The sequence below is a fragment of the Eublepharis macularius genome, chromosome 4 (assembly GCF_028583425.1).
Source record: "Eublepharis macularius isolate TG4126 chromosome 4, MPM_Emac_v1.0, whole genome shotgun sequence".
NCBI lineage: Eukaryota > Metazoa > Chordata > Lepidosauria > Squamata > Eublepharidae > Eublepharis > Eublepharis macularius.
This window is the reverse complement of record NC_072793.1, coordinates 56,313,453-56,340,705: the sequence shown is the minus strand read 5'-3', so window position 1 is coordinate 56,340,705 and position 27,253 is coordinate 56,313,453. Positions and strand designations below refer to the sequence as shown.

Genomic DNA, 27,253 nt, shown 5'->3' with positions numbered 1-27,253 from the left:
TACTATGTAATTTGTGTTGCTTTAAGTATGATCCGACTAAGTAGTTTTCATGTTGTTTAATATGTCATGTCAAATTGCTTATGTTTCGTTTCAGCATTGCATAAACTCTATCAGATCTTCTACTGGTTTTCATTTTCTGCAATCTACACCCTATTGTAATACATATTGAAATGGCCAAGCCATTGATCATGTTTATGCTGTGTAATCCACTTTGAGTTTCAGTGGGAAAGGCTGACTATAGACAACGTGTGCTGTCAAGTCATGGTGACCCCATGAAATGTCAAGACGAGATTTGCAGAAATTTGCCACGGCCTTCCTCTGCGTAGTGGTGCCAGTCTTCTTTGTTGGTTTCCCATGCATGTACAAACCCTGCTTTACTTTCCCATAACAGCTGACAAACAACAGAACGTAAACTTGCACAGTTTTTATTTTTCAAATACTAAACCATGATGGTCTCAATGATTGGTACAGGTAAGTCTGTAAAAAATATTTTAAAAGGGCAGTGTCATTACATCTTCTGGACAGGCTTGATTCCCAAGATGTCAAAACCTTTGGCCATAACCGCAGCTGTGGCCTCACATAAGAGCATTCGCCACATGTTCACATTCACTATTTTACCTACACATGTGAGAAAGAAATATCAAAGCAGTGTAAGATTAAGGGCAAGTCATTAATTAAGCAAGAATACAGACCCAGAAATCGGTAGTACAACTGGCCTTGCCATAAAATTGCCTTCACCAGTAATAGCAGCACAACCCTTTGCTCATTCATGGATAACCTATTGAATTCAAGGCAAATCCTGTTATGCCAGTTACTTTCCCAGCTTCCTACTACATACACTGAGAGGGAAGGGAAAAGTAGGCAGAGCAGTCACCCCTAAAGCACGTTTTTTGTGACTGCAGCCAAATTGCTACACCCTTCCCTCTTACACAACATTCAAGATAAGGAATCTGAGCATCCTGCTACCTTTTGTAAGCATGAGGAACTACACAAGTTTGCAGGCCACAACAAAAAAGCTGGATAGTATTTGTGCTATGACCCATGTAAACGGCAAACTTAGTATCCTTTTGTTGTAGCACAGTGGTTAAGCGGTTTGGCTGTGAATCAGCAGTCTACTGGTTCAAAACCGCTACTGCCATGAGCTCAGTAGGTGGCCTTGAGTAAGCCACTCCTCTCAGCCCCAGCTTCCCAGCTGTATTGTGGGGATAATAATAACACTAACTTGTTCACCGCTCTGGGTGAGGCACTAATTTATCTAGAAGAGCAGCATATAAGCGCAATTATTATTTATTATTTCTGCTGAACTCCACTACCCTCTATCTATCTCTCTTTCCATCTTCTTCTTTTTTTAAAACAGTAACTCACCAGTTTGCCTGTCTTTTTCCACGCAGTAGCAATTGTCGTAGAATTCAGTAAAAGTGGTGGCCAGCTCATAGAGGTAATCACAAAGGGTGTGCAATAAGAGGTCATCCAGGATCTTTTGCAGAATCTCAGGGAACCTCAGAATGCACTTGCCCAGTTTCCACTCTTTCTCGTGGTCCAGGATTATTTCAGTTGTTCTAGCCGCCTTTTGCAATGTCTCTTCGTCGATATTGGCAAGCCGTGCTATAGACCTGCCAAAGACACCAGTCTCATGTTAGACGTCTTATAAATGCCCATGTCGAGTCTCTTTCCCGAAGTCTTACATACATATTGAATATACAGGCAAGGAGGTAAGTGGCAACATGGAACAGCCACCCCCCCACCCTGCAAATAGTAGTTATTAATGCTATATATGAAAGCAAGGCTGTTAGCAGCCCACTAAGAGCCAATCCCACTTCAGAACTATTAGAACAACAAATGTTTGAGACAAGCCCTCAGCCCCGAAGTTTCAGGAACAAATATTCTTCTAATAGGTAGAAATGTAAGGAGACATGAGCTTTGTGTCTCTCTGAATGATGCAACTTGTATAAAAAAAAAGAGAAGCACAATCCCTACCTAATTCGAGTGAAGGCATAAAGCAAATAAGCAGCTGTATTTCCCCGATCATCCAGCATCTTATCAAAAGAGAAGATATAATCATTGATTCTGTTATGGGAGAGATCAGCGTACTTAATGCAGCCAAAGGCAACTGACGTCTGAGCTGCCTTCAGTTCTTCTGGGCTGAGAACCTGCAAGAGAAAAGGAGGAACATTATATTGCAACAGTGCTATAGAAGAAAGCACAAGCAGCATGAGCAGCTTTTAAGAAAGGCCCTCCTACAAGGAAGAAATACACACACACACATTTTAGGCCATTTAAATATTGATTCATTATGGCATAAGCATTTGTGGGCCAAAAAGCACTTCATCAGATGGCTGAAGTATGGCTACATGTCTATAGGGAAAAAAGTTGTCTGCGACATTTTTCTGCACCACTTGCAGGCAAGAAAAACAACGAGATCATTAACAGCAGCAGCAACGAAGGGGTACACATGCTAAACATAGGGGGATAAGATTACTTATATTGCACAGAACTGTCAGGCTACCGCTTGTCTTCTACTCCATTGTTTACATTTTTTTTTGTTTCAGCAATGTGTATATGGATTTGCCAACTGAGGGTACAATTCATCCACAAAGGTTATGCCACAACACTCCTTTTCTTTTTTGCTGTAACTCAGACTTCAATACATATATTCATTCATAAAGTGCAAACGTGTTCACAGTGCAAAATACGAAGTACAACAACACAATAAAGCAGTCCTATATCCTCTATACATCAGAGATATAATAAAAACATTCCATTACGTAATAAATACAGTCAGTTTAACTACAATTAAACAGACTCAACCAATCCAGAACAGACACCCATCTCAGGCAGTTTAAATGTCCAACCGGTGAAAATTCAAACTAATGACATTCAACAAACTGCTTAATAACAACGAAGACAAACAGATAAGTTTCAAAGGCTGAATAACCAGTTGAATGATAATATTGTCCTTTGTTTTACAGATGGTAGACAGACTTTCACCCGAACCGGACATGGAAGAATGGATCAAGAGGACCAGAGCCCAACAGGTTCGCTGGTCAAACACCAACATTTGTCGAACCAACTAGGTGATGAGTACAGCAGCTGATTGCTCATAGACACAGACTGGAGATGATACAAGCCCCTGAGGAAGTGCGATGCGAAACGGGATTCTTTTTACATGCTGGCAAACCCACTGGGCTCTGGTCCTCTTGATCTGTAAAACAAAACAAAGGGGCTATCTGGGATAGCTATCTGGGTAACTCAAGCTTCAACACTTCCCTGATGTTTGCTTCTGGCCCTAAGCCAGTAAACTCTATAGAGTTTAAAAGGAGGAGGAAGGAAAGGGAGAGTCAGTCTTTAAGAGGACTTGCCCCCCCCCTCCCAACTTCTTGCACGGACACGAGCAAACTTCGTGTAAGGACACGAGCGCTGCTGCAAACAAAGCTCCATCCCTGCCAGCTCTCCTAACCTGCTTAGCAGAAGCAGTCCTACCACGACCACACAGGAGGAGGATGACTTTTACCTTGGTTGGGAACTTCTGCTTTTTACTGCTGAAGCTGGGGAAAAGCTCAAGAAAGTCAGGTAACTATGGTAGGTGGGGTGGGCAAAGGCAAGAGGCTTTTCTTCCAAGAGCGGGAGTGGTGGCAGAGAAACCTGGCCTAGAGTGGAAGCAACAAGTCTTTCAGTCAGTCTTCAAGCCAACTTTTAGTAGTGTTAGTAGACTGCGGGTGGTTTTATATTCAGGCTTGGTATGTTACTTATATACACAGATTTATGATCCAGATAATATCCCACCAGAATCTATTAGTTTAGGCCCCATTTGTTTACATTCAGCTGAATCAAGTGGTGGGTTGTTTCTTTCACAGAACAGTCAATGTGCGTGATGTTTTACACAGCACAAGAAGGTAAGTCTCTGCCCCACGATGCTTATAGTGTAAAATCTGAGACAAGGAAGATGACAGATGGGAAAGAAGATGGAAGTGCGACAAAACTAAGGAAGAATGTGCATTCATTCCATCAACGTGTATGGGCTCAGTTCCTGTAGAAGGAGCTAAGAGGTTGTGCAAAAAGTTTCCAGTTTTTCCTGGGTGATGCCTCTTCAAGAAAACATCCTCACATGCACAAAACATTTTGTATCCCATCGGAAAGAAGATGAGGAAGAAGAAATTCTGCACCCTTTCAGGAAGGCATTCCAGAGCTTCAAGCCAGCTGTACTAAAGGCCCTACTATTCATAACTAACTGATGTTCTTGCCTTTTAGAACAGCACTTGAATTTAGGGTTGCCAAATGGTGAGGAGAAATATGTCATGTCCCATTAATTAAAGGCTTAGTGTGTGGAAATGGATTGTTGAAGCTTTTTGTGGATTGGAGGGAAATATCATCCAATAAATAACATCTCGTTAATCCCGTGTTAAAAGGACAGGCCTTTTTTCTCCAGGCCAGCTGGCAACCTCATTCATAATTTAAGAAGCAACATTAAACTTGCTTTGTGTGACAGAGAAAATAATTGTATTTGGTACAGATGAGTCTGGGTACCTTGATTTCTGGGCTGGTTCCTAGGTCCAAAGAAAATCTGTCAAGGCCTAATATAAATGATAAACTGCAAGGAACAACAATTGCTATGAAGCAGATCTCAGGAATATTCAGCTTCTCCAAGCCATTTGAAGGGCTCCTTGCTGTACTACATCTACCCGGAAGGATAAGTTACCACCTCAACTTTATACACCCCGTGTCACTCTAAAATTCTCATTCTACAATAAGTTAATCAAGCCTTTAGTGTACCACTCATTGGCTTGGCTCTAAAGAAATCCTGACTACAACGCACTACAATTTTACATTTTAGCTCTACCATTACAGTGGTTTCCATGCTGCTTCTACCAATATAGTTAACCTGATCCAAATATCAAAGGCATAGATATAAATTCTAGATCCCTGAGAACAATTAGCCCCTGTGCCCCACCAGTACCATGGGACTAACCACGGAGACTATGTCAACTTTGCAGGCTTAGGGTAAAGCATACAGAAGACTTCAGGGAACTCCAACCAAATGAAGTGGACAGCCAACCCAGGTTCAAGCAGCAAGGGAAACAAACAGCAACCCCACATCACATCCTTCTGTGTTCTACTGCCATCTGCTGGAATGCTAACGAAATTCATGCCTCACATGGCTTATGTTCTTCGACTGGGTGTTGAGTAGTGTGTCATTTTGACTTTGCACTTGTGGCACAAGAAATCTTAGACATTCCTCAGTTTGGACATTACATAATACTGTGGTTTAATTAAATTATGCTTAATGTGATTGTCTGAGTGCAGGAAATCCACTAACTATGGTTAGTTAGGATCTGAAATTGTTTTATTAACTTTAATTAATTTATCCTTAATTATGGTTTTTCATGATGAACAAATGAAAATAACCTGGCTTAATTTGGTTCCCTAATAACATTCCCCAGGCCAAAGAAAGCAACAAAACCAGCATTTGTAAAGAGAAGCTAGGATCTGGGTGACTGTGAGGTTAGTTTTGGTCTGACAGACTAACCATAATTGAACCATGACTTTGCACGATGTCTGAACTGAGCTGTTGTTCACTTAATCCTGCACCCGAATATTATTGCCTGTCAGATGCCCTGCAGAACCTCCCAGAGAGACATAATTAACACCTTTTGGTACTCACATATCTGAAAATTAGAAGCAAACCACCTCTGTGGAAAAATCCACAAAAGTCTCTCTACTGCTGCCTGGCACATCATGACAATGGGAGATTTGTGCAGTGCAATTGTTACTTTAAAATGTTTGCATCAGAGAAATGTGAGCTTGGCCTCTCTTCTTTACAAGATGATAGGAAAAATAGAAAAGTTCTAAAACAGCAAAACCTGCTGATCCTAGCAGATGGACTCTCCCTTTCCTTCCTGTCCTGTGATGTAATAAATCTGGCTGCTGCATGCAACTGGCCATATTTTTCCAAGACAGCAGGGCCAGGCTGTGATGTATAATACAGAGAAACCAACAAGGCCTTACTAGTGCTACATAAGCCGCAGGCTTCTCTAACAAATTCCTAAGTCAATCTCCTGTCAGTGACCCAGTCTTTGTGAGTGTGTTGAGGAAGATGGAGGACTGAAGTTGAATGGACTGTGTGTGCTTTTCCACAACATGCAGTATTGAATGAGCTGCTGGGACCCAAAGGGAGAAAGCTAACTCTTTGGGTATATCTCATGGGCCCTAAAAAGCACACTCGTTCAATTTCCTTTGTTGCCTGCCTAGTCTCTGAACAGCTTTAGAAAACATGTTCTGTACTCAGGAAGAAACATTCAAGTGCAAACTAAGAGCACCTCCCATTAAATGAAAAGCATTAATGGATATCAAACACAAACCATGTCACCTTGCAATAAAAGCCAAACTTTTTAACTCTTCATACTTGCTGGTTTCTGCATGTACTCAGTTAACCAGTCTATCAGTGGAAGTACAAAACACAGTACATGAAGACACACTCTGTCTGCAATTAAGAGTGAGTGTCACTTGAGAAGCTTCAAGTACAAACTGTGAAACAGAAAATTGCTTCTCATTATAGAGAGTGAACCAAGCAAGAGCCAATACTAACCACTCCCGCATACTCCCTCAGAAGCACCGTACAACAGAGGGGAAACATACTTTTTTCTCTTAGCACCAGGAGAAAGGGAAATTTATTACCACCTTGTCTCTTTCCTTGTCCTTCAGTTTGTCCATCGATCGCTTCAGTCCCTCTTCAAGAAGATCAATTAGCCGCACTGTATCCCCAGAACGAGTTTTAAATTTTTTCCTGGTAGCAGGAGGTGAAAATGTTAATTTTCTTAGGTCCATGCCCCATTTTCAAATATAAAACTATCTGCCTATCAAAAATATCACTGATCCACTTGCATGATGAATGTCAACAATTGCCCGAAAATGAAAGGCAACACAAGCAAACAGCTTGCCGGGTCTTAACAAGAGAACATCAAGCAATTCTATTTCAGTGCAGGCTTTCGGCTTTTGAACTACACACATCCAAATGGGTTGCACTGACCTGTATAATACACATTCACAGAAATATCACCTCATTAACTTAGGGACACTACGCATTCAGAGAAGAGAAAGAGAGGAAATACCACCGCAGCGGCAAGTAAGTAGTAATGGAAGTCAGTGGTAAATTGGACAGGAAAAGGCAATAGTCCCAGACTAAAAATGATACTGATTCCTGCTAATTTCTCCTACTATAAGCATCCCTTCGCACCTCTTGAACAGTGGAATGGACAGCAATCAGGATTTGCCTGTCCAGCTGCAGCCCCATCCCCACACAGATGAACAGCTGCTCTCCATGAGGAAGAGGGAAACCCCATGGCTGGAGAAAAGCTCTGCTTGCAGTGAAAACACACACTGAAGTTTAAGAATGTATCAAAGAGAAACACAGGCTGTGGGAGGTGACTCCACTGAAGGTAGGAGGAAATGACCAAATGACAGCGTAAAATGAAGCTCGCAGAGGGTTTGTGGTGACTGTACTCTGTAGATGTACCTGTAATTGTTTACTTGTTTACTGATGAATTATTTAATTCTGATTTTAGAAACTTGCTTCCTTCGGCAGGGAATTTATCTGTTATCTATCTACAAGCGTGTGCAAACTAGGAATAAACAAATCATACAATGCCAGTCTAAAAATTGAAAAGTCTTTGGAGTAGTAAGGAGCTAAAGTTGGAAAGGGAAATCTGGAGATCTGTGATACACATTCATATTCTTTAGATTCTCAAGAGAGATTTGAGGTACATGGTGAAGGAAGTTTTGCGTTTCAAAGGCTTATACCCTGAAAATCTTGTTGGTCTTTAAGGTGCTATTGGACTTGAATCTTGCTGTTCTACTGCAGACCAACACGGCTATCCACCTGAAACTGTCTTTAGATTCTCAGTTCTTGTATATTTGGACACAAACAGAATGAGAATTTCAATACAATCAGCCACAAGAGTTCAGCCTACAGCATGCTGAAAAAAATTACTTGCAAACCTACTTGTCTTCTCCCAGCACCACTCCAAAGGCAGCGTGAGATACTCTGGTCACCTTAGGGTCATACCAGCCAATCATCTGGGCTGCTGCAAATATTGTTTGTAAGTGCACAGCCTGCAAGGCAAAATGATATTAATACAACTGGTTCATTATGATTCTCAAATATGCTTCCAGTAATACACTAGCACTAATAAGAGGAACAGTGCTTTCTTCTGTAGTGCAAGGTTTAGTAACTTGCTTTGCTGTCTTATTAAATAATTCCTTAAACTGTGTAGGCTCTGGTAACATGGGACACCTTGACCGTGTTTTTTGCAAGGTGAGAAATGTGTAGGAGGCTTAAGATGTACGGAAGGGTTTTTTTTTAACCCCTTGAAGTTTTAGAGCATAAAGTTAAGCTACCTGTAAGGGAAGAGAACACCATGCTCCGTGTGATTTTAAAGTTGGACTGATACCCAAAAGTTCATTTTCTGAGAACACACAGAAATACAATACAAAGGTCAGAAACTCACCTGCCCACTGTCTACCACATAAATAATGATCTCAGCTTTTTCTCCAAACAGCCTCTGCTTCAGAGCTGCTAAATCTGAGGTGTCGTACGTAAAACCCCCATCAGATTTCGTAACTGTCAAAGGAATAGAACTCCCGGGGACAAACACAATCTTCCGGCCATCATCCACTTGTACGAACCCTAGACATAGAAAGTGATTTATTGGTACAGAGACACATAAAGGAGGGCAAGACTTATAAAGCACTGAGAAACAAAGAATGATCGCCATATTCCAAAATATCACAAGAGTGATTACAATGGGTAGAACCTCCATTTTAACTCTCTTCAGACACAAGGCGAAGCCAGTTTACATTATGGTTTGCTTGTGAAAGTAGCTCGCAGAAGATCACTCAAATGCTAGCATCACTTTACACTGGTATCACTTTACACTGGCCAGGCATCACTGTCGGCGGGGAGCATATGAGGGTGGCACCAGGATGTCTGCATTTGCATGTCATGCAAAACTATAGTTAACACTAATAGTGGTTAATAAAATCAACTTCAAACCAGTTTCAGAGCCTTATATGTGAGACTCTACCTAACCAGGGTCAGTGGACTGGCCCACATTTAGATGATCACAGTAATCACCATTTCATGTGATGCCTGAACCAAGCCAACAACACAGAAATGTGCATTCCCACTTTTGCAGCATAGGGCAAATATGGGAAGTGAAGGAAGTATTTGTAGACAAGAATGTGTAGGAAGAATCTCACCTGTGTGCTGAAAGATCTGAATTGGCTATCCACCCACTGCTGGGGACTATTCAAAATGCCAGTGTTTAATTTAAGCACTTCTTCCCATACTGTCCATTCTGCCAGCTATGAACCTTTTTTTCAAGCCCTGACCCCTGAGGGCCTGCCTGCAGAGGCAAGGTGAGGGGGTGGCAGCCAGAGGTGGGGAAAGGGGCTTTTCTGGTGGTGGTGCCTCCTTCTGGCATACCCTCTGCACTGATACTTGCCTGGCATCTATCACACCCTCCTTTGAGCACCAGGCCAAGAAATTCTTTTTACACAGGCTCATTATTGAAGGGTTTCATCTTTTAAAGCTGTTTTTATATTCTTCTTCTGGCCTGAGGACTGTGTGATGACAAAAGGGTAGAACGTAGCTTAAAGAAAACACAAAGACAGGGAAAGGCCATCCAACAGCCTTCAGTGTTTAAAAACTGCTGTCAAAAAGCTAAAGGGAAAAGTATGCCTTCCTTCACTACTGAGAAAAAAGCAATGAGAGTTGAGCTGCAGCAGCAAACTTGTCCAAAGAGTCAGACAGTAATACACAAATGCCTTCATTAGAGTATAGGGTAATGGAAATGGAAAGTATAATATGAGGAAATGGAAAGTATAACATGAGGAGGAGGAGGCTGCAAGAGTCCCAGGTTCAAAACGGTACAAGCATAAGAGGCCTGCCCCTAGTCCAGGGCCTCATTTCCTCACAGTGGCTAACCAGATATCCCTGGCAAGACGTGTCCGTAGGGGCCCAGCAGCGTGACCTGCTGTTGCCTCCTAGCCACTAAGCTCACACATGAAATCCTTGGGCCGGGTATTATCTCTCAGCCTAACAAACCTGTTGAGAGGTCAACAGACAGCGAGAAGGAAAATAAATGTAAAGCTATGCAGTTATATAATGCTTTAATCATAACAGTATGAAGGTAACTTACAACATCCTATCCTTTCATTAAACTAGAAAGTAGGGGGGCAATGGAAAGAAAACTGATAATATTTCTGTATTAAATAAGGACCGGTTCAGAGGGTAATATAAATACTTTTTAATGATTCTGGTGAAAGATATGGATGCTTCAGCAACTGTTACTTCTATGCTGATAGATACATTACCTCGTTCCTCGAATTCTTTTACAATATCAGCCATCATATCTTGGTAGTAAGATTCACCCCTTTCTATTAAGGTGACGTCCAAACAGTCATAGATTTTTTGAAACTCTGATAGAAGGAGAGAATGAACAAACACACACCAGTGAAAACACAGGATTTGGGATGTATTCACTTGGACAGTAAGTACAGCTAGAAAATCCTGCAAATGCCAAAATTGTTGATGGTTAAAGACCAATGTTGAAAAAGACTCTGGATCTTGTAAAACAAACTGACTTCTGCCATCCTAAAGACAGGTTATTATGGAGCAGGTGGCGATATTTTACACCCAAAATAAAATACTGGCACATTTTTCAGTTTTTCCAAGGAGAGAGACAAAATGAATTCCAACGTCACCTTTCCGAGATACATCACAAATCAGTTTCCAAGCTTTAAGGAAATCTGGATTTTTACTCTGTAATAAGACCACACACTGGTATGCACGCTTCTTAAATTCTTCCTCTGTGTCAAATCTTCTTTTTGATTCCTAGATTAAAAACAATGCAGAGAAATGATAAAACAATATGCTTTATGGTACATTGAAATAAATCCTACAGATAGGGGTCACTACATTATAATTTGGAAATGGTGACTGCAGGAATTTTGAAGCACCTGTTTTAACACTGCATGTTATCTAGAAAAGAGTCTCTGAATTCCTGATAAGATTGTTGGACGTGGCGATTGTTGGACGTGGCGATTGTTGGACGTGGCGATTGTTGGAACACCATCACTGAATAGTTAGGTAAGTCATCAGTCAAACAAAGCATCTTTTAAAAGGATCTTTATTGAAAAAGCAACATTGAAGCAGAGCTGTATTAGAACTTGTTTGACACATTAAAGGGTATGGTGAGAATATGACTGTCGCTTACAAAGCCTGATCCATGAGCAGAAACTGTGAACCTGCAGTCCCAGTCAGACTGCATTCAATATTGCCAGTTATCTGTTCAGGGGTAGTGGGGAAAGAACTGACTCCTGCCCTCTGTTTCCTGCAAAGAGATCACTGGTATCAAGCACAAATGACTGAGATAGTGCTTGTGTGTGCACATACATGCATGCAGCCCAGGTTTCTGGACTGGTCTTCTTGAGAGCCAGTTTGGTGTAGTGGTTAAGAGCGACAGGACTCTAATCTGGAGAACCAGGTTTGATTCCCCACTCCTCCACTTGAAGCCAGCTGGGTGACCTTGGGTCAGGCACAGCTTCTAGGAGCTCTCTCAGCCCCACCCACCTCATAGGGTGATTGTCGTGAGGATAATAGTAACACACTTTGTAAACCGCTCTGAATGGCTGTTAAGTTGTCCTTAAAGGTGGAACATAAATCACCTTCAAATGTTGTTGTTGTTGTTATCCTGGAGAAACACGCACACACCATCTGTCTGCATGCATATATCAAAAGCAATGATTATACCTATCTTTAAATTAAAGTGATTGTGGCTCACTTCATTTAGGAAATCCCCAAAAGTATTTTCAAGTAGAAATGTGCAGAAAATCTAGGTACAGACTGCAACTTGCTGCAATCACATATGTGGACTTCTTGCAAATTTCGACACAAAAAACATTGTCTATAAAAATCTGTAACATGCCCACCATGCCTCAGACAACCATGTCTCTCTTCTCAACTGACACATCTTCTCCTCTCTTCACCACAACTTTTTACAAACAGTGAACCCCTGAGGCTGAGCTCATTGCAGTTTCCGTCTTTGCAGTGAACATTCTCTTGCAAATAAAAGCAGCAGCAGCAGCAGCAATGTATGTAGACACATAAATACCTTATAAAAAGCTTGGAGATCTCCAACGGGGGGAGAGACAGTCAGGTAATCTGGGAATTTATCTTGCAAGTGAGCAATAAGCATTCCAAACTGGGTGCCCCAATCTCCTAAATGGTTCAATCTGGATGGTAAAGATTAGAAAACAAATGAAAACTGCAAAAAAAAAAAATGGAACCAAGAAACAATACCTTGGATGCAGAGCTGGTGGGTAAATCCCTCTTTAAATAGACCACCACAAAATGTTTCATGCAAAAGAAATTATGCACAGAGGTGACAGTAATAAAGACTCATGTTGCCTATGACAATTGTAGTGGTTTATTGTGAACTGGGTATGTGAACTTTTGCAGACTCTGACACTGAACTTATAAAATGAGAAGATGCAAAGGTAAAAGCAAGAGCATAAGATGGAATATAAGAGAGACCGCAGAATATGTGGAAAAAAATTCTTCTGTGACACCTAACTCTGATGCAATGCTTGGGTGTTGGACCTAAGCTGGTTACACCAACAGACTTTGGCGTCAATCAAGAGACTCATCAGGAAACCTTGGACCAGTAATATCCCAGAGTAAACTACCTCACAGGGTCATTGTGGGGACAAAATGGAGGAGAGAAGAGCCAAACCACCCTAAGTTCTTTGGAAGAAGGGTGGAATAAAAAAATGTAAGGCATAAAATACTGCAGAAGTTGTTATTATCGAGTATGCATTTTAAGCTATGCCACAGAGGAACTATGGTATATATGCAGACAGCGTTTTGAGAATTCGCACAATGCTCCCTTGATTGCACTTACCTTAGAACATCATACCCGACAAACTCAAAGAGGCGGCACATACTGTCACCAATAATGGTCGACCGCAGATGACCAACATGCATCTCTTTTGCAATGTTAGGGGAGGAGAAGTCAACCACAACCTTCATACAGAACAAGGAACAGAACATTATATTATTACATTAAAAATGAATTCATTCTAAACACATTTTAATTGGAAAACGTACACAAGCACTGGTTGCAATGCACATTCATTAGAAATCATGGAGAATGTGCATGTGCTATTATCACAAACAACAGTTTCAGGTGATTAGCCATGTTGGTCTTCAGTAGGGCAGCAGGATGTCAGTTCAGTGGCACCTTAGAGACCAACAAGATTTTCAGGGTATGAGCTTTTGAGAGACAAAGCTCCCTTTTTCAGATACAAGTAGGAATGGAGATCCCTGAGCCTCTATATCCCAGACAGAAAGTGAGAGGGCTGTTGCAAAGAAGGGAGTCAGGATACAAAGGTACAATGCAGAGCGGTTAGATGGGATGTACGTTACGTATGTATGCACGTAATTTTTAGTCCGCCTTTCCCAGTGAGACGCAAGGTGGATTACACAGAGTGAGATTAGCGCAGTCAGCATCAAGGACATTTCAATCAACAATGCCATAAGGTAACTAAATGCAAGTTTACAAAGACATAACATTAGCAAGAATCTAATACAAAGTTGAAGAAATGCTGAAACAGAGCATAAGCAATTCTAGAAATGACATTAGACAACACAGAACTACCCAGTAGGGTCATATTTAAATCAACAGGAAGTACATAGGAGCGCTTACTTACAGCAATAGATAGTATGTACTGCAACATAGTGGTGAAGTCTATGGTCCCTAACTCATTGGTTGAAGCATCTCTTTGATACCACCTCCCTATAATACAGCCCTCCTACCGGGTAAAAAGCCCTTTTGAATAATTCAGTTTTGCATTCTTTGTGGAAGGCCGGGAGAGTGGTGGCTCTCCTGAGTCCTGATTTCCTCAGGTAGGCCATTCCATAGGACAAGGGCCATGACAGAGAATGCATGTGTACAGGCAGCTGTTGATTTCACCCATCTGCACGGTGGCATCTGCAGGAGACCATGTCCAGATGAGCAAAGCTGCCATGAAGGGACATAGGGAGAGAGAAGGTCCGGTAGGTATGCTGGACCAAGGCCATGAAGAGCCTTGCATGTGAAAACCAGTATCCTGAACTGAGCACAGTAACAGACAGGTAGCCAATGGAGTGACTGCAGGATGTGAGTGACATTCATGCTTCTGCGTGCTCCTGATAACAGCTGAAACACTAAGAGGGCTCCTCCGGAAACTACAAACGAAAGTGGACCAAAAGCTTCCTGGAGTTTCCAGTGAAGGAAATAACCAAATGTATCTAAAGAATCTTTATATAAAGTGCAAACAGTGCAAAAAGTAACAATGAATACATATCATAAGTAAAGACAATCAATATCAGAAAGTCAATATCCAAAGAGCATTCAATACATTTCTACCTAAGATGGTGGAAACATCTCGTTTCGTGATATCACTTCTTCACAGGGATATTTTTCATATTGCATATTTCATATTAGACCGACGGGGAAATACCAACATGGTGGTGTAATATTGATTAGCGCATCTGCAATATGGAAAATATGCCTGCGAAGAAGTGATATCACAAAATGGGATGGGATAACATATGCTGGCAAACCCTGTAGGTGTGGCACTTTGCATCTCTATCATCCTTCAAGCAACTTTACAGCCTCATAGCTTCATATTGGACTTGCTTTTGAGTGCTTGCATGCACCTATTTGATTGAATTGTATTTACATTTTCGTATGTTGTTTCCACCACCTTGGATAGAACTGTATTGAATGCTCTTTGGATATTGACTTTGTGATAATGTCTTTACTTATGATATGTATTCATTGTTAGTAACTGAGCACTTTTTGCACTTTATATAAAGATTCTTTAGATACATTTGGTTATTTCCTTCACTGGAAACTCCTGATAACAGCTGAGCTGCAGCTTTTTGTACCAACTAGAGTCTCCTAGTTAACTTAGATGGGAGACCTATGTATAGTGTATTACAATAATCAAATCTTGATGTTATCATAGCATGGATCCAAGTGGCTTGATCAGCTATGTCAAGGTAGGAAGCCATCTTTCAGGCTAGAGTGAGGTTATAGAAAGCATTTGCTGTGGTTGCCTTAACTTGTTTTTCTAGCAGTAGCACTGGATACAGTATAACCCCATGGCTCTTAATTAAGTCTGCAAGGGTTAGAGTCGCAAGTGGGGAGTACAATGTCCTTCAAGAGCTCAGCCTTCCCAACGAGCATCATTTCCATATTGTCTGGGTTCAACCTCAATTTGTTCACTTTAAGCCATTCACAGCTGTCAGGCAGTTGATCCAAGATTTCTACTGCATCCTGTGGAGGCTTGGATAGTGAAATACAGAGTTGGGTGTCATCTCCATATTGATGACATCCCACTCCATAGCTGTAAATGAGTTCTCTTAAAGGCAAAAAAGGATGTCAGGATGTACAGGCACAATGCAGCTTGATTAGAGCAGAAATTAGCATTTGTAGTGAGACAATCCTATGTCTCTATTCAACCCCAGGGCGGTCTGTTTTTCTGGACCCCCTGAGGTTGAATAGAGAGACAACTGTACAATAAAGGTACCATTGTACCTTTGCATCTTGCCATCATCCTTTGCTACATCCCTCCCATCTAATCAAGCTACATTGTACCTTCGCATCCTGATGCTCTTCATTGCTATACCCCTCACACCACCTGGCTGGGACATAAGGGCTCAGGGATCTCCATTTCTACTTGTATCTGATGAAGGGAGTTTTGACTGTCAAAAGCTCATGCCACTGAACTCAAATTGTGCTGTCCTCCATGAACAGGGAACAGAGTACACTGTCCAATCATCATACATAACCTCCATCTAATTTGGAGGATATGAAGATTTCACACACTGACTGCTGAATGTACACAGTGTACACTAAGTTACAAATTACTTACTTACTTTGTGTCATCAAGTTCTGCACATTCCTCAAATTTGTTTGGAGATAAAGCATGAAAAATCCCTTTTATGTTGTTCACATTCTACACAGCAACCAGTGTTTATGCACATTCTCTATTCAACAAACATCAGCTGAAATATTCAAAGTATTTGGGCCTCAGTGACTCCCTCAAAGGGATATCAAAAGTGTCAGACTCCTTCCCCAAGTATACTGAAATATGATATACACAGTCTGTTAAAGTACCTTGAACTTGGTGTGTGGGGGGGGAGGGGTCAGATAATGCGAAATATCCCTTATAGTGAACAGTGAAAATTCCAGATATATTCACCATTTACAGAAAAGAACAAATTGTAACAAAACCAGTGAGAATGCCAACTATGCACTCTTCACTTATTACGCCTACTAAAATGATTCCAAGTAGATGCATTTAACACTACATGTTTAAGTAGTCAGAGTGGTGTAAATATTCAATAGTATAGTATAGTGTAGTTTACTGTTACGATCTGAGATCAGAAGTCAAAATTAAAGTCATTAAGACATATGCATTAGATTCAGGTCATAGATGTAAAAATATAGGATATAGATATAAAAATATACTGTACATAAAAGATGGTTCTTAATTAAAATTGCTAGGATAAAACCATATTCTTCTGTCTAATTAAGCAGACCAGGGCACAAAATCTAGCTACTTTAAAAGATATTTCATTATAACAGTCACCAAGCAAGAGTGAAATATAAAATTGACTTGATCTACCAGGGTAATTGTGCCGAAGTGGAGTAACATATACATTCCAAATGTTCTGGTAAAACTGACAGTATAAGAGGACATGCTCAATAGTTTCTACCATGCCAGAGTGGAATGGACAGAGACATTTCTCCTATGGAAAGCAAGCGTATCTCCCATCCAGAAGAGCAGATGGGAGGATATTAAGTTGGGCAAGGGTAAAAGCTCTACAATGAAACTCAAATTGCCATTTGAGTTTCATGCTTTTTCCTCGCAGAAACAAGATGAGTAGAAACTAATTTTCTTTATCACCAAAGAGCAACTACAAAGAACTATGGAGTACAACACTTTGGAAAAATCACACAATATTCTATGATGGGATAGGTCTGGGACTGACTTAATTTTCTTTTATTTTGCTACTAAGAAAGTGAACACTGGGAAGTACTTTTAGAACACAAAACATTCTTGGATAAAAGCAAAATAATTTCCAGCAAGCTGCCTACTGATTAATTTTGGAAGCATGCCTTGATTATTAAGCATGGCCGTGATTTACTATCATACCTTCTTCCTTTCACCAATAGCAGGGGGCTGAACTCCATTGATCAGCATACTGCTCAGTTGTCTGGAAACAAAATCCTTTTTCAGGTGTACATTGATGAAACCTTCACAGAGAAAAGTAAAAAGAACAGCTGTGGGGACTGTAAACCTATAAAACATTCTACTGCTGAAGTTAGTCCTTGATTTCTTTGGTGCAGAGCATAGTTTTGATCTAAAACACAATACTGCACAATTACCTGCAATAATTAGCAAATCATTTGCTGTAATATCAGAAAGTCATAAATTTAGTACAGAACTCAAGTAATAAATTGACATGTGACAGTTTTGAGATCAAATGGTTCTATAAGCAGCCCTGATCAGCAGCTATTTTTCTTGGAAAGACCACTTTGATAACTGAATGCCTTGACAGCAAGTTCACTGGCCACTGGTACTACTTTTGCCATATCTTTTGTATCCAGTGTGGTAGGGAGGGACAAGGTGGGGCTCTCAGGGGCTGAATTTGGCTATCATCAGCAGCTGACCACTAAAACAGACAATTTTCAGTTTTATTTCTAATAGTGCAATCAACCAAGTTGGGCACATAACTCTGTAGGAGTAAATTCTTTCTACGCATGGATATTTGTAGGACTGCAAAATTTAGATGAAAAATCAATCTAACCTATTAACGACATGTTGATGGACCAAAAAAATAGCATAATTAATTGGTCAGCAGATTTTAAAATGTTTCAATACAAGTTCTCTGGGAGAAAACGGTATAGGGTAAGCACAGGGGTGTTTTGTGAGTGAACAAAAGAACAGGGAAGACCTCTTGAAAATATTTGATCTCAAATTCTAGTTTCCAGTAGTCTACTGAGTCCTTCTGTCATGTGATATAATACCCTTATCGGATTTCGGTGCCCCAGAAAAGCAACGACAGAATAATTACCAGGACCAGCGATTTCAACTTTCTCAATGCATTCATTGTCAGGAATGTTTCTGGCAATCTTATCAGCAATTTCTCTCGGGCTTACTTTTTGCTCCTTGGTTTTGAGTAGTATCTGAAAAACATAATGAAAGGGCTCAATTCAACTGCTCACTCCGGAGAAAGAAAATACATTTGGCCAATATTTTATAGACTCATCTTCCAACCAGGCGAGGAGAATAGCAAATTTCTATTCCACAGGAATCTGACAGAGATCCTTTATTTATTTATAAATAAAAATTAGGCAGAAACAATCATTAATTGAGGAAACATCCTGAATGCCCAACTATGACTGAAGCACATTTTATGATGTTTACTCCAACTTCTAAGCTCTGAAAGTTAATACAGTGACTAGCAGCAAATTCCACTTCTAACACACTAATGTCCAGCAATGCATGTTTCCTTTAAATATGCAATGAAAGAGGTTTACAATTTATTACAGAAAACATTTGTATTAAAAAAAAAATAATCCCCATTCAACATCCTCAAACTCAGTTCTGGGGGCAGGCATCAGTCTGACGGTCTCCTGTCTCCACTTTCTAATCATTCTTTTATTTGGGTGTTTAGCTCCTTTCTAATAAGTACCATTTCTGTAAACCTCTCTTCAATGTATTGCTGGGCTTGAGAAAATAACCCCTGAAATGCAACAGGAGTGTACGTGCCAGGCGACAGCCTCTCCATAGGACCTGCCAATGTGGGAAGAGCCAAATGTGTTTTGCCTTGTACGTGCTCATTAGATGACTGAGCCTGAACTCCTTCCACTGGAGAAGCTGGAAGGCTATGAGCTTCAGAGATCCTTGCTCTTGGCCTCACCTCACCTCCCTTAGCTCCCTGTGTTGCCACTGCCATAACTGCACATTCAGTCATACATCCCTGCTCTGCACCATGACTTTTTAAAACCATCATCTCTTTTCCAGAAGCTACTGAGAATTATACTTCTAAGTTTTTCAGCTAGTCAGAATGCTGAAAAAAATATACATTTTTTTTTAAAAAAAATGTAATTTGTAACATTTCATATGGCACAGGAAACTGGATGAAATCTAGAATGCCTGTGGAAAAAACTAAACTCTTCATTGCTTTTATGAGATATGAAAAATACTTGCTTGTTTTGATGTCCTCACAGCTGAAAAAGAGATTCGCAATCACATTCTTGGAGGATGAAGGGAAAGAAGGTATCTGAGATCTATTCCTTCTCATATGAACAGGTATTGCTTAATAGAAATCACAGAATGTTTTACAGAATCCAAGGGGCAGGGAGGGGAGAACTCCTTATACTAAGTTTCATTACAATGGAAGTAATTATCAGCTAAAGACACATTGCACAAGCTAACTGAAGCGCTAAGACATTTTGGGATGTCAATATTGGCAAGGAGAGCACAAGAAGCGTCAGGAGGTGGAAAGGGGAATGGACACAAGCCAGTTTATGTGCTAAATCAGGAGGGAGAGCCCTGTGATACCGAGGTGCACACACAATACTGACACTGAGAAACCTGCATGGGAGAAGACTCATAACAGCAGCTTAATTGGGGTAAAGTGTCGGTCAAAATATACTTTAAAAAACTGCTAGCTTGTGTTGAGCTGGCTGCCACCCAACCACATATGCTAATGAGCTCCAAGAAGAAGAGAACACACATTTGTGGGGCAGTTTCTGTATGAGAAGTTAATGGAGAGAGGCTGCCGGCTGGCACGTATCAGCATTGTTTAGACCTCTGCCAGGCCAATTTCCTGAACAAGTCTATAGTCTTCCTAGGAGATGTGATAAAATGTCTGCCTTATACTTATTCTCCACAACCCTATCTAGATGCAGAACTCTGCTTCTCTTTACAATTTGGAAGCTACTTCTGAAATTCCATAGCAGATAATATACCATATTTATCCCAACTCTTCTCCGAAGGCCTCAGGAGTGCATAAGTGATAACTTCCTCTCCTCATTTTACCTTCACAACAGCCCTTGGGGTAGGTAGACCAGGAGCCTGACAGCTTCAAGGTCGCCCAGTGAGCTTCGTATCAGTATGAGTATTCGGACATTGCTCACCCAGCCCTAGTCTGACACTAACAACTATACCACACTGGCTCCCTGCACAGAGATCACTGCAAACTCTTTTCCAGCTTAAATCATGTAGGTTTTCCACTATGTATTGGGTCAATATGGTTTGGTATAATAGTGGTTAAGAGTGGCAAGACTCTAATCTTGAGATCTGGGCTTGATTCTCCACTTCTCCACTTGAAGCCAGCTGGGTGACCTTGGGTCAGTCACAGCTCTTCCAGAGCACTCTCAGCCCCACCCACCCACCTCACAGGGTGATTGTTGTGAGGATAATAATGACACTTTGTAAAATGCTCTGAGTGGGCGTTAAGTTGTCCTGAAGGGCGGTATATAAATCAAATGTTATTATTATTATTCAATATAAATATGGCACTGAATGACACAAGGACAAAGGAAGGCTCCTTACTATATGTTAGGAAAGAAAAACTAGTGAGTACCTGATCTACAGAATGGATAGCTTCCCCACTTAGGCCCAAGTGTTACAGAAGTGTGACCGGAAATTAGCTGTACATCTTCTTGTCTAAGGACCTCTGTGCTATTTGGGACAAAACATTAGAGTGGCACAAAGATTCTCACACTGTTCATTACCTGAGTTATACTCATAGCACTGTTACATTGGTAATCACCAAACCTAGGCTGCTGACTTGGTGTCACCAGCAGAGGAGGATTTTCTAGCTCTGGATATGCAGATTTAATAGCCATTCCAAAGATGTCTTGAAGGCTGTTGTTGATATTAATCATTCCTTTGGAGGGCTTTCTTCTACTCCTTTCCTCTTGAAGGCTCTAAAATGAAACACAAAATAAAATTAACCAGGAAAACTGTCTAGAACAGACTGCCTCAACCTAAATCCCACAATAATAACCTTAATGTAGGATTGCGATTCCACCCCATATTTTTCTGAAAGTTTTATTTATTTATTTTTTAAAAGTCCTCATGTAATTTTATTTTCTGAGACTTAATTTGAATTCCACAGAATCAAAATGTTTTCTGACTTTCTGGGAGAATCAAGCTTGCCATTGTTTTCAGCAACATGCTTTATTCTATTCTTCTCTGGCTGGACATACCCAGAAATACTGTATCTCTTTAATGAGTTACTCCAGCCTCCCGCCATCATCCAAAAAACCCCCCTAAAGTACAGTCTTAATGAGAGTAACTACCAAGATGAAGTACGGTCCCAGTTGTCCCAGGGACTTGTTATGGAAATCTGTTGCAGAAGCATCCTAATTCAACCAAAGCTCCCCAAACAGCAGTGAAAACATGTAATCAAATTGATTATTATGCAGATCTCTTATCTCTATTTAAGTTTTTTTAGAGTTTTAGATGTGGCACATTTACTTAACAAAAACCTAAACCAGTCAAACAGAAGAATACCATACAATTTTCAACACAAGAAAAACAGATCTGGAGGGATTTCACTATTAAAGGAAAAGGATTGTCCTGTCTTCTAATCACACATGTGCATGCCCTTATCAAGAACAAATACCAATTTTTAGAATCACAAAACTCAATGGGTGTATTGAGAAGTGATGAACAAAGAGAGGCTTGTTCAGGATGGGCTGAAACTTGGCATGTTGTCATGCTCATGAACTCTCTCTCTCTCCCCTTGTGTGCAGAATGCAATCCAAGACAGACTAGTTTGGGGCAGGCCACCCCAATCAACAAAGGGTTTTGTTGGAATTGTATATAGTCATAATACATATTGGTATATATATTCATAGTCCAACATAAAATAAAAATTCTATCACAGGGAAGAGGGTACACTTCTCCAAAAATCTGTTCAACACAAGTGCTTTTTGAACACTACAGTCATTCAGAAGCCTAAAACATGTGTACATGAGAAGAGCATAATTAAATGTTCTGGGTGAAATGAACTGGTATGTGAATCAGTAACACCCAAACCCCTGCTGGTTCTACTGGCACAAGGCATATAATAGGTGTCTTATGTTCCATCAAGTCACTTCCGACTCATGGCGAACCTATAAATTAACAACCTCCAAAACATCTTATCGTTAACAGCCTTGCACAGCTCTTGCAAACTGAAGGCCATGGTTTCTTTTGTCAAGTCATGTTATTTCATTTTGGATTTTCCTCTTTTCTACTGCCTTCCACTTTTCCTAGCATTGTCTTTTCCAATGAGTCTTAAGATGTGTCCAAAGTACAATAGCCTCAATTTAGTCATTTTAACTTCTAGGGAGAATTCAGGTTTGATTTAATCTAGAACCTACTTATTTATCTTTTTGGACATCCAGGGTATCCACAAAACCCTCCTCCAGCATCACATTTCAAAGGAATCAATTTTCTTCCTGTCTGCTTTCTTCATTGTTCAACATTCACATCCTTATATAGTAAAGGAGAAGACCATAGTATCAATTATCTTGATCTTGGTCCCCAGCGCCACTTCCTTATTCTTGAGGATCTTTTCTCGTTCTTTCATGGCTGTCCTTCCACGTCTCAATCTCCTTCTAATTGTTTAGTTGCAGTCTCCCTTTTGGTTGACGAATGAGCCAAGGAACAGAAAATCTTTTAACAATTTCAACTTCTTCGTTGTCAAACTTAAAACTGTGTAATTCCTCCATAATTATTACATTTGTCTTTTTAATGTTAAGATGTAATTCTGCTTTGGCACTTTCTTCTTTAACCTATACCAGCAGTCATTTCAAGTCTTCACTATTTTCTGCTATTAATGTTGTTTCAATAAACAGCATATAATACAGACAAAAACTCCTGAACATTTAGAATTTTCCTGTGTATTTGGCTATCAATTATGTATGGTCTGCTGAGTTAGAATGATCCTGTGCTTCAAAATGACTCCTTAAGGGCTTCTGTAGGTCAAGTACATGTAATTCTAATGCAAGTAGAATAGGAACACTTTATATAGGAAACGTGACCTTGGACACATTTTCAGAAGGGTGTAGCCCTGCCATCTGTGACATTTTAAAAAAACAAAACAGTTTGAGATACATTTCAAGTACAATAACTCTGCCAAACTTCAACAAAATCAATGTGTGATACAACCACCCTTTGCTAAATGTTGTCGTTTTGGCATGAAATGACAGCTGTTGGAAACTGTCAGTCAAATTCTAACCGTAGCAGCCAAATGCAGGTACCTGGGCAAACTGTTTCTTTCATACCAACTGGTATCATATACCATGGTTTAATTGTGATGTATAGCTAGGGTTGGCAAAAGCTTGAAGAAAAAAATGTCCTGCCTCTTTAATGAAAACTGTGGAAATGGGCCTTATGGCACAGATATAAATAACATGTCATTAAGACACAATTAAAGGGGCAGAACTTGTTTTCCCCACATTTTTGGAGAAATAATCTCCAAGTTGCTCAGGTGCCTACAGTCAGATGTCACCCCAGGCTGAAGCTTAAGTGAAAACTTTCCAAACCAGCAAGTCTTCAATAGAGCTCCTTGTGCAGGAGGGAGGGAGTGCACAAGTGGAAAAAGAAGACATGTTTGTGACGTATGATAGTCAATTGTTTAGTTAATTGCTCAACTGTCATTTTCACACACTATATACATTTCAAGAAGGAAGCTTACCTTTTGAAGAATGTTTAAACGATATTTAAGTTTGGCATTCTCTTCCCGCAATCCCTCCAAGCTTGGAGAAGCTCCCAAACACTCAAAGTTTTTCAGACGATCAATTTCTGCTGTTAGAAACTTTATTTCTTTTTCCTAGGAAGACAAATGAAATTAGTAGCATATGACTTACGATCTCTGATCACTGATAAGAGATCGTATCAGAATTGTTATCTTTACCCCAGTTCTAGTATTTATTATTCAGAATTAAATATATGGCGATACTGTTAAAACGAGAAACACAGAAAGATTAATGCTGGATAAAGGCACTTTTAAAAAATTAATCACAATGTTACAGTGAGTGCCAGGGTGGTGTACTAGTCAGATTGTCAGACTAGGCTCTGGAAGACCCAGGTTCGAATTCTCACCCTGCCAAGGAACCTTGCTGGGTGACCTTGGGGTAGTCCACACACTCTCAGCCTAATCTATTTCACAGGGTGGTTGTGAGGATAACATGGAGAAGAGGGGAACAAAGTAATCTGCTTTAAGTCCACACTGGGCAGTGGGTGGGATATAAACGAAGTAAGCAAATAAAGTTAACATTCTGGACTGGGCCCACCAAACTAAGGACAGAGCTCACAGAATGGCATGAGCCATGTATATTGACATCTCCCTATTTCCTGCTGTTTGTATACCATCCACCCACGAAGTTGTCACTTGAGGAGCAAATCCATGGAAATATTGTGGAGACTGCCCCAGCCTTCAGCAAGAACAGAATTCTTCTTCATGCAAGGGTCTGCAGTTACAGCTTTTTAAGTCTAATCAAACACAGCAAAGACTCCCTCCTCTCTTTATTTTCTGCTTTCAAATTCCTATCCTGATTTTGATTATCAAAAAATAAGAGGTAAAAGAATAGTCATAAACAGCTTCAGTGTGCAGTGGAAGGGCATCCTTCTGGATGCCATTCCACCTCTTACCCCCACAGCCTCCTCTCAAGTCTCTTTAAACAGAGTGTGGCAAGGCAGACATACCCAATAAGGCTCAACCCTCGCAACCTTCCCGATATCCTTGTGCAAGCTTGGGAAGCCTTACTAGGCATGTGTTGCTTGCGCATTTAAACACTATTTCAGGATGCAAGGAGGGAGGAGTGTTAAGTGTTCTGGCTCCTTGCTGGGGTAGAAAAACAAGGATGGTAGTTGAGGTTGCCACCCCTAAAGTCACTACCTCAGAACCACTACCGTCACCTCATTCAGACTTGGCCCCATGTTCAACCCTCATTAATAGCACGGCAATTCTTCTTTAAACTAGGGGCAAATTTTACATGGAAAAAGGAAAGACATTAGAAGGCAAACAGCAAAAGCGTGTCCTTTCCTCATCTATCAGGTTGTATGGAAAATTGTAGGTGTAAATATAGTCATGAGTGCTTTTGGTGGGTAATTTACATCATTAGTGAATGTATCAATTACAGTGAGCAGCCTTAGCTAATGCTGGAAAAGTATCACTCCTTCATTAGAGTCCTTCACAAAATGAGTGATAAGGTTAGTCAAACGAGCTGTACAAATCAAAATGAATTAACCTGCCTCAGTCTCAACAGCTGGTCAGTTATATAAGTGGGGCATTGTGAAGAACAAGCTGGTACAAAATGTTAAACTACCTTTAAGAATAACACACATGTACAACCCACCCAACCCACCTTAACCAGATCAAGGGGTAAGATATGTACACAGTCAATTCTCTTCAAAGCCTGAATGGATGATTTGTACTGCTTCAATTTGCGCACTTAAGTACATTATATTTTTATGTTTATTATTTGAACTGTGGATCTTCATTAATAGCTGCTTAGTTAGCCCTTTAACTTTGTACTATTAGTGAAAGGTATTTCTAACTGCAAGAAAACTGCTCCAGCAAATGGAATGGAAAAGTCATAAAAACACTGTGTCAAAATGACATATTTAAAGAGTTGTGCTCTTTAAATGGCCAGAGAGCAGCAAACTAAAAGCACTGTATCAATAAAGTAGGATAACATGACCAAGAATACAGGAGGATTGTCTTAAAAGAACTCAAGAAAAAAGACACACTCAGATTAGTGTTGCAAAAAAATAATGTCTCAAGTAATGCAAACCTGACCTTGGACTCCACCCTGCCAAGAAAAGTTCCAAACCTGCTGGATCAAGTTAAGCATAAATATAACCACCAAAACGTACACATACATTAATCTATATATTTTAACATGAAAAGATTCAACAGCATTTCTTAACAAACAAGAATCAGAATGGTACAGAATAAACATATGTACAGTTTGATCACTCTGAAATAAGTCAGCTTTCTACTATTGCTTGAAATATGTTTTACATATCCATTTTAAATCTGAAGCCCAAAAAACTGCATTCTAATTATAATGTTACCTATATATGGGATCAGGAATTCAAAGAGCTACCAATTGCAGAATAACTTAAAACAGACAGACTAGACCAACGTCTTCTGCAAGAAAAACAACGGATTTCACAGCACAGAAAACAGTGCAAGTCTGCACAGGGTGCAAAAGTGAAAGAATCGCCGTGTTAAAATGAACGCTTACCAAGGGCGATTCGTTCGTGTAGGTTTTAAAAAATGTTTGTTTGTTTTTTAGGTGTTTCTCCATCTTTAGCTTGGTTAGAACCATAGTAGCTTCCCTTCAATCCATTTACTATAAAGACAGAATATATTTTTTTAAAAATAAACATTCTTTTTGACTTTCCTCGAGAGGTATCAAAAGTATTCGAGAATTCGCAGAACGAAAAAAACTGGGTTTAACAACGACTCGGTACTAAGGGGGGATCTCTCCAGTTTCAGGAGATCACAGTCGAGGGGGAAACTCGGCAGCTTGAGGGCTGGGGGCGCCCGGGGCGGCGGCTGTCCGAGTTGCCCCCTCGCTATAGGCAAGACGCTACAAGCCTTCCCCCCCCCTCCCCGAAAGATCCGCCTCTGACCTGCCGGCAGAGCCGCTCCGCACACCGATCCACCAGCACCTCCATTCTCCCGGGTCAGGAAACAAAGCGGAACCGGAAGGACATCCGGAACGGCCGGCAACACGCGGCTATGAAGGGGGGTGAGAGAATCCTCTATGGAAGATTGCGGGGGCGCTCCAGCTCCCCCTGATGGGCGGCACTGGCACGGCAGTTTTCCTCCCGCTGTGTCCCGGAGCTGGGCTGACCTCCCGATTCTTTTATTAAGGGCACTTTAAATGCAAGAGAAATGCGATCCATTGGTTGATTCGGAACAAGGACAAAAGGAGGCTCCAATAGCGCCCCTGGCTTGAGTGGAAGTCTGGAGGGGAAAGATCTCTAAGCCTCCTAAAGACAAAAAGAGTCCAGTAGCACCTTTAAGACTAACCAACTTTATTGTAGCATAAGCTTTCGAGAATCACAGTTCTCTTCGTCAGATGCTTATGCTACAATAAAGCTTATGCTACAATAAAGTTGG

General features: G+C 40.6%; 1 protein-coding gene across 1 annotated transcript; it reads right to left on the bottom strand.

Annotated features, from left to right (window-relative positions):
- Positions 1-409: 409 nt before the first annotated feature.
- Positions 410-26,827, bottom strand: RARS1 (arginyl-tRNA synthetase 1). The gene is made up of 15 exons (XM_054978718.1): positions 26,761-26,827; positions 23,813-23,947; positions 20,856-21,050; positions 18,185-18,296; positions 17,263-17,363; positions 12,957-13,078; positions 12,168-12,288; positions 10,759-10,888; positions 10,369-10,473; positions 8,502-8,680; positions 7,997-8,106; positions 6,676-6,781; positions 1,978-2,150; positions 1,366-1,613; positions 410-618 (listed from the first exon to the last, which is right to left on the bottom strand). The coding sequence occupies exons 1-15, from the start codon at positions 26,803-26,805 to the stop codon at positions 509-511; spliced, it is 1,992 nt and encodes a 663-aa protein (XP_054834693.1). The 5' UTR covers positions 26,806-26,827; the 3' UTR covers positions 410-508.
- Between the last annotated feature and the right edge of the window lie 426 nt (positions 26,828-27,253).

Bases quoted from the DNA above. Each gene is read 5' to 3' on its own strand.
- RARS1 (XM_054978718.1), bottom strand. From the start codon at position 26,805: ATGGAGGTGCTGGTGGATCGGTGTGCGGAGCGGCTCTGCCGGCAG. The intron at 10,474-10,758 runs GTGACGTTGGAA...TCCTTCTATCAG, and splicing joins TTGTGATGTATCTCGGAAAG to AGTTTCAAAAAATCTATGAC. The intron at 6,782-7,996 runs GTAGGTTTGCAA...TCCTGCTACCAG, and splicing joins GTGGTGCTGGGAGAAGACAA to GAAAAAATTTAAAACTCGTT.